At 41.3% G+C, this 17,428-nt stretch overlaps 1 protein-coding gene across 2 annotated transcripts in view; it reads left to right on the top strand.

The window, feature by feature from the left end:
* Window positions 1-17,428, top strand: part of map3k5 (mitogen-activated protein kinase kinase kinase 5) — a 158,308-nt gene that overhangs the window by 85,787 nt on the left and 55,093 nt on the right. For both annotated transcript variants that reach the window (XM_034161719.1, XM_034161718.1), the window contains exons 7-11: window positions 7,507-7,677; window positions 10,456-10,568; window positions 12,119-12,278; window positions 14,684-14,837; window positions 16,147-16,254. In XM_034161719.1, the coding sequence (XP_034017610.1) occupies window positions 7,507-7,677; window positions 10,456-10,568; window positions 12,119-12,278; window positions 14,684-14,837; window positions 16,147-16,254 (706 nt within the window). The remainder of the gene's footprint in view (window positions 1-7,506; window positions 7,678-10,455; window positions 10,569-12,118; window positions 12,279-14,683; window positions 14,838-16,146; window positions 16,255-17,428) is intronic.

Below are 17,428 nucleotides of genomic sequence, written 5' to 3'. Positions count from 1 at the left end.
ATTAATCAGTAAAATCACCTGGTGGAGTCAGTGGCTGCAAAGAAAACCTGCACCCTCATGGCTCTTTCTGGAACAGGTTGCCTACCCCTGATTTAGAGCTTCAGCTGTTTCCCCTCAGTCACAACAAAAGCTTCTGCAACAGTCACCTGCACAGAATCTGCAGACATACGCAGAATCACTCCACGAACCCGGTAACCTCAGAAAACTAAAGCCATCTCATCGGTGCCACGTAACTGTCAAACAACAAACGCTGTGCAACTGTTCCCTAGTTACACAAAACACACACACACCGCTGCTGTTTCTATATTGCATTTCATGGATCTGTGCAGTTATACATTTCTCTTTGTGTTAGGTTTCTATTTTTGTGTCACCTAACAACATTGATTACATTTTTTTTCCTTTTATTTATTCCTTTTTTTTCTATTGTAGAATAAATGTAACTCATATAAAGCCTCTGATGAATTTAGAATGTCCTTAGAGGTCAAAATCTTTTGACGGAAGGGCATCCAGAATGAAACATGGCACCATATCAGATCCACCGTGGTGCAAAAATGGAGAAGCAAATTAAAGTACTGTATTTTCCAGGCAATAAGTCACATCATGAAGAGGAAGAAAACGTGTAATAAGCTGCACCAGTTTATAAGTCACATTTATTTTCAGGAATGTGGTGCTACCGCTTTAAACAGCAAAAGGCAAAATTAAGTTATCTGTGCTTTATTGTTTTAGTAACTCAAACCCTTCATTAGTGGGCAGAAGCTAATGAGATAGACAATATTACTGCACAAGACACAGAACTCGGATGAATTGCTTCTTATCACCACTGACTAGACAAGGTAGCCATACAACGTAATTAACCCTCTGGGGTCTGAGGGCATTTTTTGGACAGTTCACTCGCCTGGCATAAATTTTTTATTATTGCTGTTAACAACTCTCCCTGCATCCCACATTCAAGTTTTGTGTCTGTTTTTTTTTTTTCACGACAACCTGTTCTGAATATATATGCTTTTGTTGTGTTTTATAAGTGCAATAAAGGTTTACAAACAAAAATAAGAAAGAAAAAAGTAAAGCGAAAAATAATTTTCCACACACATTTATTCAAAACACACAGCAAACTATAATAAACAACAGTTTTGACACTTTATAAAGGTAACTTGAGGTCTTGTGTGAAGGACTGTACAAAAAAAGTTCAAACAATAAACACAAATGCACATTGTGAACAATATATACAAAATGGTCTATGCGTTTATGCTCCAGTCTGAGGAGCGGCCCCTCTCCCCCACCTCATTGATATGATAAACAGTGCTTTACACCAGAGGGAGAGAGCCACAGAGTAATCCAGTAACATTCAAATGCAAACTAGTGGAGCAATCCTGATAGTTACACACTCTTTGTTTGAGCATGTGAGATTGTCATGCGAGGCTCTCCGTCTGCTTTCACTTTCGCTGTGCGTAATGGCGCAGGCCACACTGGAAGAGTTAGGGGCCTATTCATATGGGCCAACTAGTAAGATATCACTCCTGAAAATGATCTTTGGTTTATCACGTGAGGTAAATCTGCACTATGATTGGATTTTGGAAAACCATTTGACTGTGACCCAATTCCGATTGGACACTCACATTGCACACATCATCACACAGCTTCTATGAGGGGTACAAAGATGGCCGATGGTGGATCAAAAGTCCTCGGAGTTAACTTTTCAGCAAAAAAAAAGCATGTTTCTATCTCATATCATTAAAAAGTTACTTATAATTTAGTAAAGCTTGGTCCCAGCTGTCGTATATGACGGCGTCAGCCCCAGAGAGTTAAAGCTTTGAAAACTCTTGCCAATCATTTGTAAAGTATATTAGCCTTAATGTAGCCTAACTTACCTGCCGTTGCTGTTCTTGTCTCAGACAGCCCAAACAAGTATTGTGCAGAGTATTTTAAAGGTGATATTCCATATTTTTATTCCAGAGCATGGTCTTTCAGTTTGAGAGCTTGATTATTAAATTCACTTGTTTACTAAGACAAAGAATGTTGATGTTGTTTGCCTTCTTTTTCTGTTGGAATATAGCTTTCGTAACCATCTGTACATTAGTGTAGCTTAGCTTGAGGCCTTCATATCTACAGTAGTGTTCAGAATAATAGTAGTGCTATGTGACTAAAAAGATTAATCCAGGTTTTGAGTATATTTCTTATTGTTACATGGGAAACAAGGTACCAGTAGTTTCAGTAGATTCTCACAAATCCAACAAGACCAAGAATTCATGATATGCACACTCTTAAGGCTATGAAATTGGGCTATTAGTAAAAAAAAAAAGTAGAAAAGGGGGTGTTCACAATAATAGTAGTGTGGCATTCAGTCAGTGAGTTTGTCAATTTTATGGAACAAACAGGTGTGAATCAGGTGTCCCCTATTTAAGGATGAAGCCAGCACCTGTTGAACATGCTTTTCTCTTTGAAAGCCTGAGGAAAATGGGACGTTCAAGACATTGTTCAGAAGAACAGCGTAGTTTGATTAAAAAGTTGATTGGAGAGGGGAAAACTTATACGCAGGTGCAAATACTATAGGCTGTTCATCTACAATGATCTCCAATGCTTTAAAATGGACAAAAAAACAGAGATGTGTGGAAGAAAACGGAAAACAACCATCAAAATGGATAGAAGAATAACCAGAATGGCAAAGGCTCACCCACTGATCAGCTCCAGGATGATCAAAGACAGTCTGGAGTTACCTGTAAGTGCTGTGACAGTTAGAAGATGCCTGTGTGAAGCTAATTTATTTGCAAGAATCCCCCGCAAAGTCCCTCTGTTAAATAAAAGACGTGCAGAAGAGGTTACAATTTGCCAAAGAACACATCAACTGGCCTAAAGAGAAATGGAGGAATATTTTGTGGACTGATGAGAGTAAAATTGTTCTTTTGGGTCCAAGGGCCGCAGACAGTTTGTGAGACGACCCCCAAACTCTGAATTCAAGCCACAGTTCACAGTGAAGACAGTGAAGCATGGTGGTGCAAGCATCATGATATGGGCATGTTTCTCCTACTATGGTGTTGGGCCTATATATCACATACCAGGTATCATGGATCAGTTTGGATATGTCAAAATACTTGAAGAGGTCATGTTGCCTTATGCTGAAGAGGACATGCCCTTGAAATGGGTGTTTCAACAAGACAATGACCCCAAGCACACTAGTAAACCAGCAAAATCTTGGTTCCAAACCAACAAAATTAATGCCTCACAGATGTGAAGAAATCATGAAAAACTGTGGTTATACAACTAAATACTAGTTTAGTGATTCACAGGATTGCTAAAAATGCAGTTTGAACATAATAGTTTTGAGTTTGTAACGTCAACAGCAGATGCTACTATTATTGTGAGCACCCCCTTTTCTACTTTTTTTTTACTAATAGCCCAGTTTCATAGCCTTAAGAGTGTGCATATCATGAATGCTTGGTCTTGTTGGATTTGTGAGAATCTACTGAATCTACTGGTACCTTGTTTCCCATGTAACAATAAGAAATATACTCAAAACCTGGATTAAACTTTTTAGTCACATAGCACTACTATTATTCTGAACACTACTGTACATGGGAGTAGGTGCCTTCATGGAGGCTGCCATGTTTCAAAAAGGGACATACTTACTACATATTTTGCTTTTTGCAGCACAGCTGGAAGACTAAAGAAAAAAAATGAAAAGGGAATGCAGGATACTCTATATAGTCACAAGAGAAGGCAAGAGAGCATGAATCTTCATCTCCAAAGAAGAAGATATGTAAAGAGAAACAACCTCACCACTAGATGATGATAAATCCTACTCACCACAGCTTTAAGCAAGGCCCTTATGTTTTGGGATATTCATTGCAACTGCTCAATACACTGTGTCCACAACAATAATGTAGATTTTGATTGCTTTTCTCTATGTGCACATAAGCTGACAATAGCATGCATCACAATTTAAAATTTGGATCCAACTTGACTCCGTTGAGAGGGCTGCACGCTGGGGCATACTGAAAATTTGTGGGCTGGATCATCGATGGTCTGGACTGTGAGTGCTTTGCAAAACCGGACCAGAGTCTGTGACTTCTTCCCAGTGAATTCTGGCGTTCCTCTGGGTTGTAGAGAAGCTTGAATCTTCGACTGGACTGGGTTGCTTGACGCGAGGACGTTTCGCTTCAAATCGCAGAAGCTTCCTCAGCTAAAATTCTTGCTCTGGTAGTCTGACTTCTGTCTTGACTCTTGTAGAGAAGAATAAACAGAAGCCACAAAAGCTGGATTTAAGTGTGGCTTCTGGAGTGGCTTCTGTTTATTCTTCTCTACAAGAGTCAAGACAGAAGTCAGACTACCAGAGCAAGAATTTTAGCTGAGGAAGCTTCTGCGATTTGAAGCGAAACATCCTCGCGTCAAGCAACCCAGTCCAGTCGAAGATTCAAGCTTCTCTACTATGGAAACCACCTGCACAACTAAGAGCCTACACAGAAACATTCCTCTGGGTTGTGTTCCGGCTTGTTCAGTGCTTGGTGTTTGGTAGAGTTGTGGATACCAGCAGCTTGGATGCCTTTGTCGACAAGGAAAGGTTTAGTGACCTTGACTTCACAGACAATGTTGTGATCAACGGATAACCTGATCGCAGCATCTGAGAAGTTGAGTGTGGAATTGGATCATCTGGGTTTGAGGTTGTCCTGGGTCAAGAGTATTATCCAGGCTTTCTCTGATTTTCTGGATTTGGAGGTCAGAAATGTATCCATATATGGTGAAAGTGACGTTCATGTATCTGGGTTCTGGGTTTTTGAGATCAGGGGATAGTTGACATCCCTGGAAAATCCATCCATCCATTTTCTTCCGCTTCATCCGAGGTCGGGTTGCAGGGGCAGCAGCTCAAGCAAAGCTGCCCAGACCTCCTGATCCACACACACCTCCCCCAGCTCCTCCGGGGGAACCCCAAGGCATTCCCAAGCCAGCTGCGAGACGTAGTCCCTCCAGCGTGTCCTGGGTCTTCCCCGGGGCCTCCTCCTGATGGGACGTGCCCATAACACCTCTCTAGTGAGGCGTCCAGGGGGCATCCGAAAAAGATGCCCCCCTGGACGCCCCCTGGAAAATGTGTTGGGGAAATGCAGATACCACTGCAGTAGAATAAAGGTCCAAGTCTTTAGGGTCCTCCTGCTTCCTGTCTTGATGTATGATTGTGAGACCTGGACCATATGTAACCAGCGGTGTAAGGCAACAACTGGATGTCTTACGTATAAGGCCTCTTCACAAGGTCCTTGTATGCAGACCCCAATGTGAATTTGTGTCACATTGGGGTTACGTAGTGAGATTCAGATAAGGGGTGTTTGGACATGATCAAGGATGCAGGTGTCTCAATCTTGAGGATCCCAGCAAACAGAAGATGCCAGTTTCATCTTGTTATGATACATAAATGGGTACTTGTGAGAAAATCGTGAGTTGTCAGTTGTCTGCCTACATGGTTGCCATGTGGAACCCAAGGTGGTGGATGAGGCAGTGCACTTCACCAAAATCCAGCAGAAGTCCTCTCGTTTCATACAGCTCTTCCCTACCAAACTGTTGTAAGAAGATACTTGTTAAAAGTACACTTCTTTTACATAAGGGTGATTCTTAGACTACGGGCACTTATTATGTCCTTTGATCATATTGTATGAAAAACAGAAAAAAGGGGAAATTTCACACTTATATAGTTATCTTTACAATGAAAGTGTTTTAAGAAATTTGTTCTAGTAGTCTATGATGACTTTTTCACCTTTTTTCAGCATCATTATATACAAATATTGCCGTTTTGTGCTTGTCCCACACCCAGACTTTTGATCTTCAATGATAAAAATGAATGGTAAAAAAAACATTTTTTCTAATGTTTTAAAATATCTCTGAATAAAATATCAGTAAAATAATCAAAACATAATTGGGGTATTCAATGTCATACAACTGTTGTGATTTTTTTAAACAAAATGTAGTTGTCCCACACTATTGCCGTAATTTCCACCACAACACTGTAATGTCCCTAAACAGTTTGTATGAAAGATTGTTTGGGTAGTTTCTATGGAGATAAACAGTGACATCAGAGCACATGTATATAGCGCCAAATCACAACAAACAGTTGCCCCGAGGCACTTTATATTGTAAGGCAATGGTGTGGTGGAAATTACATTTACAAGCCCAGTAGTGCCCGTAGTTAAAGAATCACCCATAAATAATTTCTTCTGTCAGTAGGGACACACTAGATAGCTATTCACTATCATACTAGGTCATCTAATTTATGGAATTCATCCCGACTAAAGTATAAAAACAAACTGATATTGTTTCTCATCAGTTGTGAGAAAATATTGGTTCCTCCAAATACACTGGAATTGCTCATTTATTATGTTGTCATTGCTGTTGAGTTGACTTTCTGTTTGTTGGCGTGATATCTTGGAAGAACATGAACGGAGTTCGTTGAAGTTTGGCCAAGGGTTAAGACTTGGTCAAGGAATACACTGTCCCTTATATGACCACGAGAACCATAAGTTCAGTGCTTAACTCCAGTTTCTCTGACTTGAAGTGCATAAGAGTCTGTAACTCCCCCTGAACAGAACACCAGTCCATCACAGGTTACTCCCTAGTCAAGTCCAGTACCCATTTGCAGCTGGACATACTGGGAAAATGTAGGTGAAGTGTCTTGTCCAGAGAGGTAGCCTGAAATGGACTCAAATCCTGGTTTATATTTCGGTATTCCAGCTCCTTTCACACAAAGCCACCTACACTTGTGCCAAGAAAGAGCTGATCTGGACTAAAAGCAAAGCCCCCACTTTTATCCTGATATTGCATTTGGTGTCTAGCCCTGAATTCTTTGATCCTTTAATTGGGATGAAAGGTTGGCATTTAAGGTCAGCAATCAGATCAAAGCTCCATCAAAGCTTAGCGTATATAAACAAATCAAATGTATATGTGCAGTTGTTTTAATTCTGATGTGTGCCATTATTACGTTCAACTAGTAATAATTGTGGATTAATTGCTGTATTTTTGTTTGAAGTAATTGGGTGTGAAGATGAATTGTCCTTTTACGGATCAATAAAGTTTTTGAATCTTTGAATCTTGAATTATCATAAGCAACAAGGATCAAACAATCAGAGATCCTGGTTATAGACACAGAATCGGTAACAAACCTATAACCTTCTTGGTGATGTTTAAAGATCAGTGATCAGAAAAGATAAGTAATGAGGATCAAAAGGCCTGGCTAACTTGTACAAACTATTTTGGAGCTTGGTTGGGCTCCTGACTGCCACGGTTTTACAAAAGCACCTCTTCCCAAGCTGGTGCCCGTCTGTCCGTGTGGACTTCATGCCAAAAATGGCCAAATTAGAGCTAGTTGTATAAATCAAAGTGCGTTTTAATTCAACTCGTTACAGCATGAAATGAAGCTAAATTTGGCCAGGTGTGAGTTGAACAAGCACTCATTGTACTCAGGGTCCTTATTTTATTTTTCATTGTTTTCATTGTTTTTTGTCATTTGTGTGCATGTCCATGTGGGTCCAGGAGGAACCTGCCAGGAGACCGACAGAAGGCCCTGGATGTTATGCTGCCCCTGGTGGAGGGTGAGGAGCAAGTCGCTTCGGATATGTACTGCCTCATAGGACGGATCTATAAGGACATGTTCCTGGAGTCTCATTTCACTGACACACAGAGCAGAGACAACAGCACATACTGGTGAGAGTCCATGTGGCAATCCTGTTCACACAAACAAGTGGCTCCTCCAGACGCTGAGTCGCACATAAATATTGTTGCAGCAACTATTTAAATAGGCAGCTGACTCGATTAAGGGTGGCAGCTGTCTCGAGCATTCATTCAGTTCAGTTTTAATTCAGTTTTATTTATATAGGGCTGAAACTCAACACAGGTCGCCATTACAGATTGGCCTCAGTTGGGTGACTACCCACTCTGGCCACCACAACAACTGTTGGGGTTTTTCTGTCTGCCTGAACCCCACATGGTAGTGTTATGTGGTGACGAACTCAATAACCGTCAGGAAACGGACTTCAAAAACAGATGTTGTATTGCGATAGATGCCTGCACTGAGAACAGACTCAACTAAGACAGCGCTGGGGTCTTCCCGGAGCAAACGTCACACGCACCGCTGCACCAGAAGAGCCCCCATATTAGGGCTGAGGTGTTCTTATTCCTGCAGTCAACCTGCCCCCAGGTGGGCGGTCTTGCCCTGCCATTGCGTATCAATGGGACTATGTGATTGGCTGCAATACTGGTGCATCAGCGTGGTAAATGGGTGTCCTGATCATGTTGTTTGTTCAAGCAGCATGTGTCATATCAAAACTTTGTGACGAAGTTGTTTGTGTCAGCGTGATAAGCCGTAACAGAACATTCTATCAGGCGCCTCCATTTTTGTCCCAGACAGATATGAAGCACTTGTTTTTATCAGTTTAGACTGCATGCAAAGCAGTCAGGTGAAATCGTTTGTAACATTAAGTGGTCTGAGGACATTTGGGTGTGCATCATGGAACATTCCGACATACAATTAGAATTTAAAGCATCTACAAAAGAATAGCAAGGTGCAAGGAATTTCTCTCTCACACACATACACACACACACAGATACACACAGTCCCACACTTCACCAATGTTCCCCCAAAAATTGGGTACAATGACAAAGAGTCTGTCCTACAGTCACAGCAGTTACTGAAGCTAAAGGAAGAGAATTATTTAAGCCCATGCCAGTTATGAGTGAGAAGAGTCTTGAATCTGGATTTAAGTGAGTCCACATAATCAAACTGTTTTATCATAGTGTGCAAACTGTTCCACCAAAATGGTGCATAAAAAGAGGAGACTTTGTGACCTGCTGACTTCTTCTTTGCCCTCAGAACAATCATTGATCCAGAGAACGTAGAGCAACGGCCAGTACGTAAGGTCTATGGGGGTGTTAAACCATGACGAATTTTGTAGTTTGATAACAATACCTTACAATCAGACCTCACGTGAACCAGAAGCCAATGATGGGAAACCATGGTACAACTTCCTTCTACCAGTTAAAACTTTTAGACCCATAATAGTTGTGACGAGCCAGAAAGCAGAACATTCCAACAATCAAGTCAAGATGAATCAAAGGCATGAATCATTTCTGCACCCTCAGCCCCAACCAGTCCCAGCAGAAGACTGCCCCTCCCTGAGCCTGGTTCTGCTGGAGGTTTCTTCCTGTTAAAAGGGAGTTTTTCCTTCCCACTGTAGCCAAGTGCTTGCTCACAGGGGGTCGTTTTGACCGTTGGGGTTTTACATAATTATTGTATGGCCTTGCCTTACAATATAAAGCACCTTGGGGCAACTGTTTGTTGTGATTTGGCGCTATATAAAAAAAATTGATTGATTGATTGATTGACAAAATAGGATGAATATCACAAATATACCCATTTTGTGAGATTGAGACTTACCAAGGTGGAGGTGTTTGACAAGCTGGTGGTGCCTTGTGTTTCTGCATGGGTTACGTACATGCCCAGTGATGATACTCCACTTGGGAAAGCTAATAAAAACATTTGCTAAACTTAGAGAAGATATCTGCTGACTCATCGCTGACCCCATAATGTTGCAAACCGTAAGATATATTTGCTGGAAGAATCAGCCGAATGAGTTGGGTCACTGCCCAAATGCTTACGGACCTGACCTTATACCTTAGATACTTCTCACACACACACACACACACACACACACGGATGGATGGATGTCTGTTTACTCTTACACTGACACATAACTGGAGTCACCAGTTAACCTAATCTGTGTGCTGTTGGACTGTTTGGAAGAAGCCGGTGGATGGAAAGTTTCTGGAATTCAGAATCTTCCGATGGCATATTTGGATCCGCAATGTGGAATGTGATTTTTCCATACAAAGCAGAGGTCTCAAACAGATTCCAGAAAGGCTGAGAGGGTGCAGGTTAACATCACTTTGAGCATATGGAATCAGTTAATCAGTGAAATCATGTTAATCAGTGAAATCACCTGGTGGAGTGAAAACCTGCACCCTCTCAGCCCTTTCTGGAATCAGTTTGAGGCCTCTGATATAAAGTGTTCATTAATTACAGAGGATTTTTTGCCATCTCCTAATGGGTATAGTTGTCCTGTAAGCATAGAGAAGCTTCCTGGCAAGTAATGGAAGTTGTCTTAATAAATAGTGTGCAACATAATAACATGAAGTTACCGTTTGCCGACTTCTGAATATCATCTGATTTTGAATATTCAGTATGCTGTTTGTGTAAAAAGGCTCCCATCTGCTGATTATTTTCAGTTTGTGTCACAAATTGGTAGAGTTGGAATCATAATCACACCCCTGTATTCTGCAGAACAGATTGCTCATTAAATAAATTTCTTGATTTACAGAAGAATCTTTTTCTGACTCTAACTCATTATACCTCAATTTTTGTTTTGCTTTTGAAGATATACATATATATATTTTTTATTTTATTTTTTTCTTGTCTTATGTTGTCAGGTTTAAAAGGGGCTTTGAATCTGAACCGACACTACATTCTGGCATCAACTACGCTGTTCTGCTCTTAGCAGCTGGATATCAGTTTGAGACGTCTTTTGAGCTTCGCAAAGTTGGTGAGTATGAATTGCTTTGGATTTTTGTGTCTTGCATGAAATCTGTGAATCTGATTATTTGACTTCACTTCTGTCTTTGGTTTGCAACAGTACATCATCGTCTGTCGAGCCACAAATTTGACCAACTTATAATAATAGTATGAATAATTAAAATCTCTGTAATATCTTTCAAGGAACCAAAGGTTGCTTGAAAGAATAAACAGTTGGGAACAACCATTTTTAAAGCATGACAACTTTAAAAATGGTAGAGCGGGTAGCTGAGTGGATAAGGAGCTGGCCTGGCAACATGTCCACCTGGGTTCAAATCTTGCTCATGTTATCTGCTTGTGTCATTGGACAAGACACTTATCTACATTGTCTCAGTCCACCCAGCTGGAAATGGGTACCGGCCTTGCTTGGGGTCCTGTGTCCAACTGTCCCGTCCAGGGGGAGTCCTACACTATCATCCACTTGATGCTACAGAATCCATAAATAAGCACCGACACAATCACGGCCTATATAGGACTTACCTCTTTCTACTACTTCTTTAAAGATGCCCAGAAACACGGCATTGCTGCTTTCAGGCGGTGCAAGATCCAGAGAGTAGGGGCAGCGATGGAAGGTTCTGTCCCCAAAGAACCACAGTTTGGTGTGATGAAGGGGGAGTAGGCCCACATCTGTGCATCACAAAGTTCGTGATGTGGTGCAGGGAGGAGAAAATCCACTAAGCTCCTAGATGTAAGGACATGGGAACTCACTGGTGAGGAGGAGGATTTGGTAGGAGTTACACTAATTACTAGTGAACCAGTGAAGGTGCGTGAGGGTGGAGATGATGTGCAGGTGAGAACTCTAAAAGCTCAGTTCTGCACAAATTGGACCAAACAGGACACCATTGCAGTAGTCCGGACTGGAGGTGATGAAGGCATGATTGTTTCAACTGTGAAGTCACTGAGTAATGGGCAAAATCTTGCAGTGTTCTTGGTGTAATGAAAGGCAGTTTTAGAGAGGAGTTTGATATGTGACTGAAATGAGAGGGTAGAGTCCAGAATGATGTAGACATTCTGGTGTCTGTATCCTTGGGCAAGACACTTGTCCAGGGATACAGACAGGAGTCAAAAACAGGTCTACATACTGGTAGTTCCTTAACCCACTGATCTCAGGTTATTATCTTGCTCAAAATGTCTGTGATAGGACCATTTTGTGGTTTTCTTCTCAGTCTTCTACATTTGTTTTGAAGTCTGTATCTCAGAGGATCTCTGGAATGTGGGAATCAGAGCAGAGGAGTCATGGGAATCAGCCTCTAGCACCATACTTTAGACTTGCTCTCTGCCCATCCAGAGAGTTTTGTTTGATTGTTTTTCCCTCGTGACCCTCGCCTGCTTCTCCACAGTGTCTGGGCAACGGTGCTGTCTTGCAATTACAGTGGCTACATCACTGAAGTGCATGTTGTTGCATGTCACCATAGACCAGAGTGTGGTGGTAATCCAAGCTTTAGTCTGTAACCTCACCGCAGACGAAGAAACACTCATGATTGTTTGAAGCACTTTTTCTGTCTTGTTCTCGTTGTTCAGGAGTGAAGCTGAGCAGCCTGCTGGGTAAAAAGGGCAGCCTGGACAAGCTGCAGAGCTACTGGGATGTGGGCTTCTTCCTGGGTGCCAGCATCCTAGCCTGCGACAACACGAGGGTTATCCAGGCCTCCGAGAAACTCTTCAAACTCAAAGCACCCATCTGGTGAGAAAACCAATAAGCTGTTCTCAAATTAGGAAGCCAAAAAACAGATTTATACCACATCCCTCTCCAACTGTGCCCGTGTCACTGTGTGGCCTGAAGTGTACTTTGCATTCTCTTCTAATCACAGTGGCCATCTGTGAAAACTGTGAAGATGTTTTTTGTTGTTTCTGCGTGGACAAAAGGAAATCACACAAGTGCAAGTAGCGCATTTTGTTCACTTGAACAGCCTCACTCTCTTTACATGGATTTGATGGTTATTATGAAGTTGGTGACATTTTGAGGTACAGTCAAGTCATTTTGAGTAGATTTAACAGTCTAGAGGTTAGTATGCGGGCTGTTTTATCGTGACTGAAGGACTTATTGAACCTTGGCAGAGCTATACCTTTTACGGAGTGTCTCTCTATTTCTTGGTTTATGCACAGCCTTGACAAGTACCATGTAAGATGCACTGACAGAGTAGATGGGTAGGTCAGAAGGCAGGTTGGTAAATATGTAGTTAAATCCATCTCAGTATTGTAAATCATCAGGTTAAAATGGCATATAATCTCAGTGGAATGATACATTGCTTATGGTGATAATCATAATGTGGGGCCTGTACTGAATCATTTTGTTCAATTGTTTGTAATATTGTTTGTAAAATATTGTGATGTCATGAAAAGTCAACAACTGCATGGAAGAAAAAAATGATCCCTTGCAGAAGAATCATAAAGGATTGATAAAATATACACATAGGAAGCAGATAACATCAAGGATTAGAATTTACATTTCAGAATAATTTGTTTCTTTAACCCTCTGGGGTCCGAGGGCATTTTTTGGACAGTTCACTCACCTGGCATAAATGTTTTATTATTGCTGTTAACAGCTCTCCCTGCATCCCACAATCAAGTTTTATGTCTTTTTTCAGGACAACCTGTACTTTCAGAATATATATGCTATAGTGACGTTTAAATAAAGGTTTACAATCAGAAATAAGAAAGGAAAAAGTAAAGCGGAAAATAATTTCCACACACATTTATTCAAAACACACAGCAAATTATAATAAACAACTGTTTTGACACTTTATAAAGGTAATTTGAGGTCTTGTGCGAAAGACTGTACAACAAAAAGGTTCAAACAATAAACACAAATGCACATTTTGAACATTATATACAAAATGGTCTATTCGTTTTGTTTGTCTTCATCTCAAAGCAATTTCTGTCTGCTATTACACAAAGGTCACATCACAAACTTATACTTCTATGAAGTTGATTGTGTGTTTGTTCTCTCCTGCTGTGAAAGCAGCTTTCACACTTCGAGGCTCATTCACACTCTGAGGAGTGGTCCCTCCCCACTCACTCCATTGATATGGTAAACAGTGCTTTACGCCGGAGCGAGATAGCTTGCCACAGGCTTGTCCAATAACATTCACAGACAAACTAGTGGAGCAATCCTGATATTCACACACTCTTTGTTTGAGCACGTGAGATTGTGTGAGAGGCTCTCTGTCTGCTCACTTTCACTGACCGCTGTGCATAATGGCGCAGGGCACATTGGAGCCAGCAGCCAGGGGACTATTAAAACTGGCCAACTAGTAACACATCACTGCTAAAAACAATCTTTGGTGTATCACGTGAGGTAAATCTGCCCTATGATTGGATTTTGGAAAACTATGTGACAGTGAACCAATTCCGATTGGACAGTCATATTGCGTATGTCATCACACAGCTTCTATGAGGAGTACAAAGATGGTGGACGACTGGCTCAAAAGTCCGCGGAGTTAACTTTTCAGCAAAAAAAGTAGGTTTCTATCTCATATCATTAAAAAGTTATTAATAATTTAGTAAAACTTGGTCTCAGTCGTCGTATACGACAGCGTGGCCCCAGATGGTTAAAGTTAAACATCACAAATTTCAATGCAATTAATGTGAACAACTGATGTAAGTATGTATCAACATGGTGTAATGTATCGTATCATGGAGGCCCAAGTATCTTCCACCTCAAGCATATTGCAATAATGAGGGAAAAATCATTTAAATGTGATGACATTTATGCAACAGGTGCATCAATGCAACTTTATTTTGCCGTATAATATCCCACAGATAGTCCCTGAACCTGAAGCCAATTTACCCTAAGTTGGTACCACCCAGGGGGATCAAAACACTCTTACATCAGCCCTAGTATACAATGGCCTACGTAAAATGGAGTGGGTGGCCATCAAAGAATGCCACTTAAGCCATGTAGAGGTCAATGAAGGATTACACAGGGGTCAACATTTAAAAGTGCCCCATTCACATTGGAGATATACCACATTATTTGACTTATTAACATATAAATGCTGCAGAAATGTTCGCCGGAGCGCTGAAGGTCTGCATGCTGATGTTCTTAATGTTTGTCATCTATGTCTTTGTGTGCGTGGATGATTTCAGGTACCTGCGCTCACTGGTGGAGACCATCCTGATCTACCAGCACTTTAACAAGCCTGGCACAGAGCAGCCGGCCCCCAAGCAGGAGCTGGTGGACTTCTGGATGGACTTCTTGGTGGAGGCCACCAAAAAGGACGTGTCTTCTCTCCGCTTTCCTGTATGTTGGCACAAATGGAACAGCAGACAGTGATTGTCGACCTGTTGAAGAAGATCCCAAAAGCTCCGAAAAATTTTATTAGGTTGTTAAAGTTAAATATTAGCAGGGCTTCTTTGCTGCCTGTGTTGATTTTCACAAAGCATTTGATGCGGTTGCTCTCTGGGACATCCAAAGAATTTGTGGGATCCCCAACAAGTTGTTGGACATTAACACTAGTTTATACACAGGCACTGTCAGGGCTGTACCCAGCCAGAGTAGAAACTAAATTTTTCCAGTGCAAATGTGTTTGTCAGGGTTGTATTCTGTCTACTACGCATGGACTGGATGTTGGGTGGTTTGTGGAAACCACCGTCTCACTTGTGCCGTTGATGCCAGTGAAAGGTTTCCTGACCTTGACTTTGCGGACAATGTTGTGATCATGTGGCATCAATGCACACCCTGATTGCAGCACTTGAGAAGCTGAGTATCTGGGTTTGCAGTTGTCCTGGATTAATACTAAAAGGCTTTCAATGACTTCCTGGACTTACTATCAGAAGTCTACCTGTATGTGGTCGAAGTGTTGAGATTGTAGAGAAATTCATTTAGCTTGACAGTGACATTATGTCTCTTGGTCATCGGCCTTTGAGATTGGGAGATGCCTTGGAAGAGTTGACGGACTCGTGAGGCCACTGGATAGAGGTATTTGGTGATGTCGCTAAGGTCCTAGTCTTTAGAATCCTAGGGCTACCTGTCTTACTGTGTGCTTGTGAGACTTGGAAGCCAACCAGTGCGTGGTGCATGTCTCTGTGCGTAAAGCAGCAGAAATGTGCCTGAGTGTGGAGGACCTCAGTGGCTGGAGAAGACCAAGGGCAAGGGGACGGCCATGCTTCATTTGTTTGTGTGTGAGCCAGTGTTTTGAGGACTCTAGCAACTGTAAAAATCCAAGGACACGCCCACATTTCACCTGTGGCAGATAGATGGTTACTTTTGAGAGGTGGGGATGGACCAGTTTTCTGCCTTGGTGATTACCATACCTGACCCAAAGCGGTTCATGGTATCAAGGATGCGCCAACCCACAGCACCAGTGTATACTCCCAGACTGAATTCAACAGAAGTGAAGGCATCAGAGGGCTGATGTATATCTATACCCTACACGCTCTACACCACACAATATAAATGTACAAGTAAATGGTGTTTTTGACTATGTATGACTTCATGCTGTGACCTCTCCGTGACTTCATTGTGAAGTCATTCATACCAATCAATCACAGATATTTTGCTCATCAGTAGCTAATGTGCAGGGTAACGAAATGCCTTTTTTCATCCCCAGGTGTTGATTCTGGAACCCACTAAAGTGTACCAGCCTTCATACTTGTCCATCAACAAAGATGTGGATGACAACACGGTGTCTATCTGGCATGTGGATCCTGATGACAAGGTGGGTGTAATGGGACGTCCTATTTCATGTAATATGCAACAAAACCAAACATGTCTCTGTGCACAATCAATTAAATGTGAAATGATTCAAAGTTGCATCACCTCTCAATCATTGCATTCTGTCTAAGCAGTTTTTGAACAATCAAAAACAAATATATTCAACAAAAAGATGAATAAAACACTTTAGTTTTCACTCCTCACTGCATAGATGGACCTCACAGTGTGAGGTCCATCTATGCAATAACCATGCTGTGTCATCTGCATCTTGATTTGCCACACCAGTGAGGTGGATGATTGTGTTATAGCATAGCATAAAACATAACACACTGGATGGACACAAGAACATTTACAAGTCCTGGAATACATTTATATCTGTCTGTAATAAATACATAGATCCCGTACGGTCTTGTATGGTGGTTTGTTTCGTGCAGGCTCGGTTCAAAAATGGAGTAATAGTAAACAGAACAGACTAGTGAGGGAAGCTTCCAAGAGCCCACTGGCAACTCTGAAGGAGTTACAAGCTTTTGTTGATGTATTTGGAGCAGCCGTTTTACAGATGGCACATGGAAGATTGGAGGCTAGAGTTAATCTTGTATGAATATCTGTATTTTTTTGAAACTCCACCATGAAACTGTGACAAGCGACGCAGCAGACAAAAATTGCACCGTTTTTTTTTTGTTTTGTTTTTTTTTCCAAAAACAGACAAAAACGATAACTCCTTCAGAGTTGTCATGAGTCTCTTGGTGGCTTTCCTCACTAGGCTTCTCCTTTCCTTAGTTTAGACAGATTAGACAGAGTACCATACTGTTTGTATTTCTTGATGTTTGACATATATCAGTCTTTCTTTAAGAGTGCCCCTCAGATGAGTTGTGGTCCCCTAGTGGTATGTGAGTATATTGGTAAAATATTGCATTTTAATTTAATATATTCTAACTTGAGTGCTTCTTAAACTATTTTAAAACTGCTCCAAAGTCTAAAAATAGTAGCATATATGTATTGTTTTCATTATTTACTCAATTCACATGTAAATCCAAAAAGTTTAATTTGAATGGCCAATTTTGTGATGCTAGTACAGCTGACCATTTTACATCTGTTTAGGGTTTAATTTGTAATATACTGTTGGAGTGGGAGTTAGGTGGTCTGCAAGATTTTTTTTTTTTTCTTAGTCATGTGGT

Source organism: Thalassophryne amazonica, chromosome 21, assembly GCF_902500255.1.
Source record: "Thalassophryne amazonica chromosome 21, fThaAma1.1, whole genome shotgun sequence".
Classification (NCBI taxonomy): domain Eukaryota; kingdom Metazoa; phylum Chordata; class Actinopteri; order Batrachoidiformes; family Batrachoididae; genus Thalassophryne; species Thalassophryne amazonica.
This window is presented reverse-complemented; position numbering and strand designations above follow the sequence as displayed.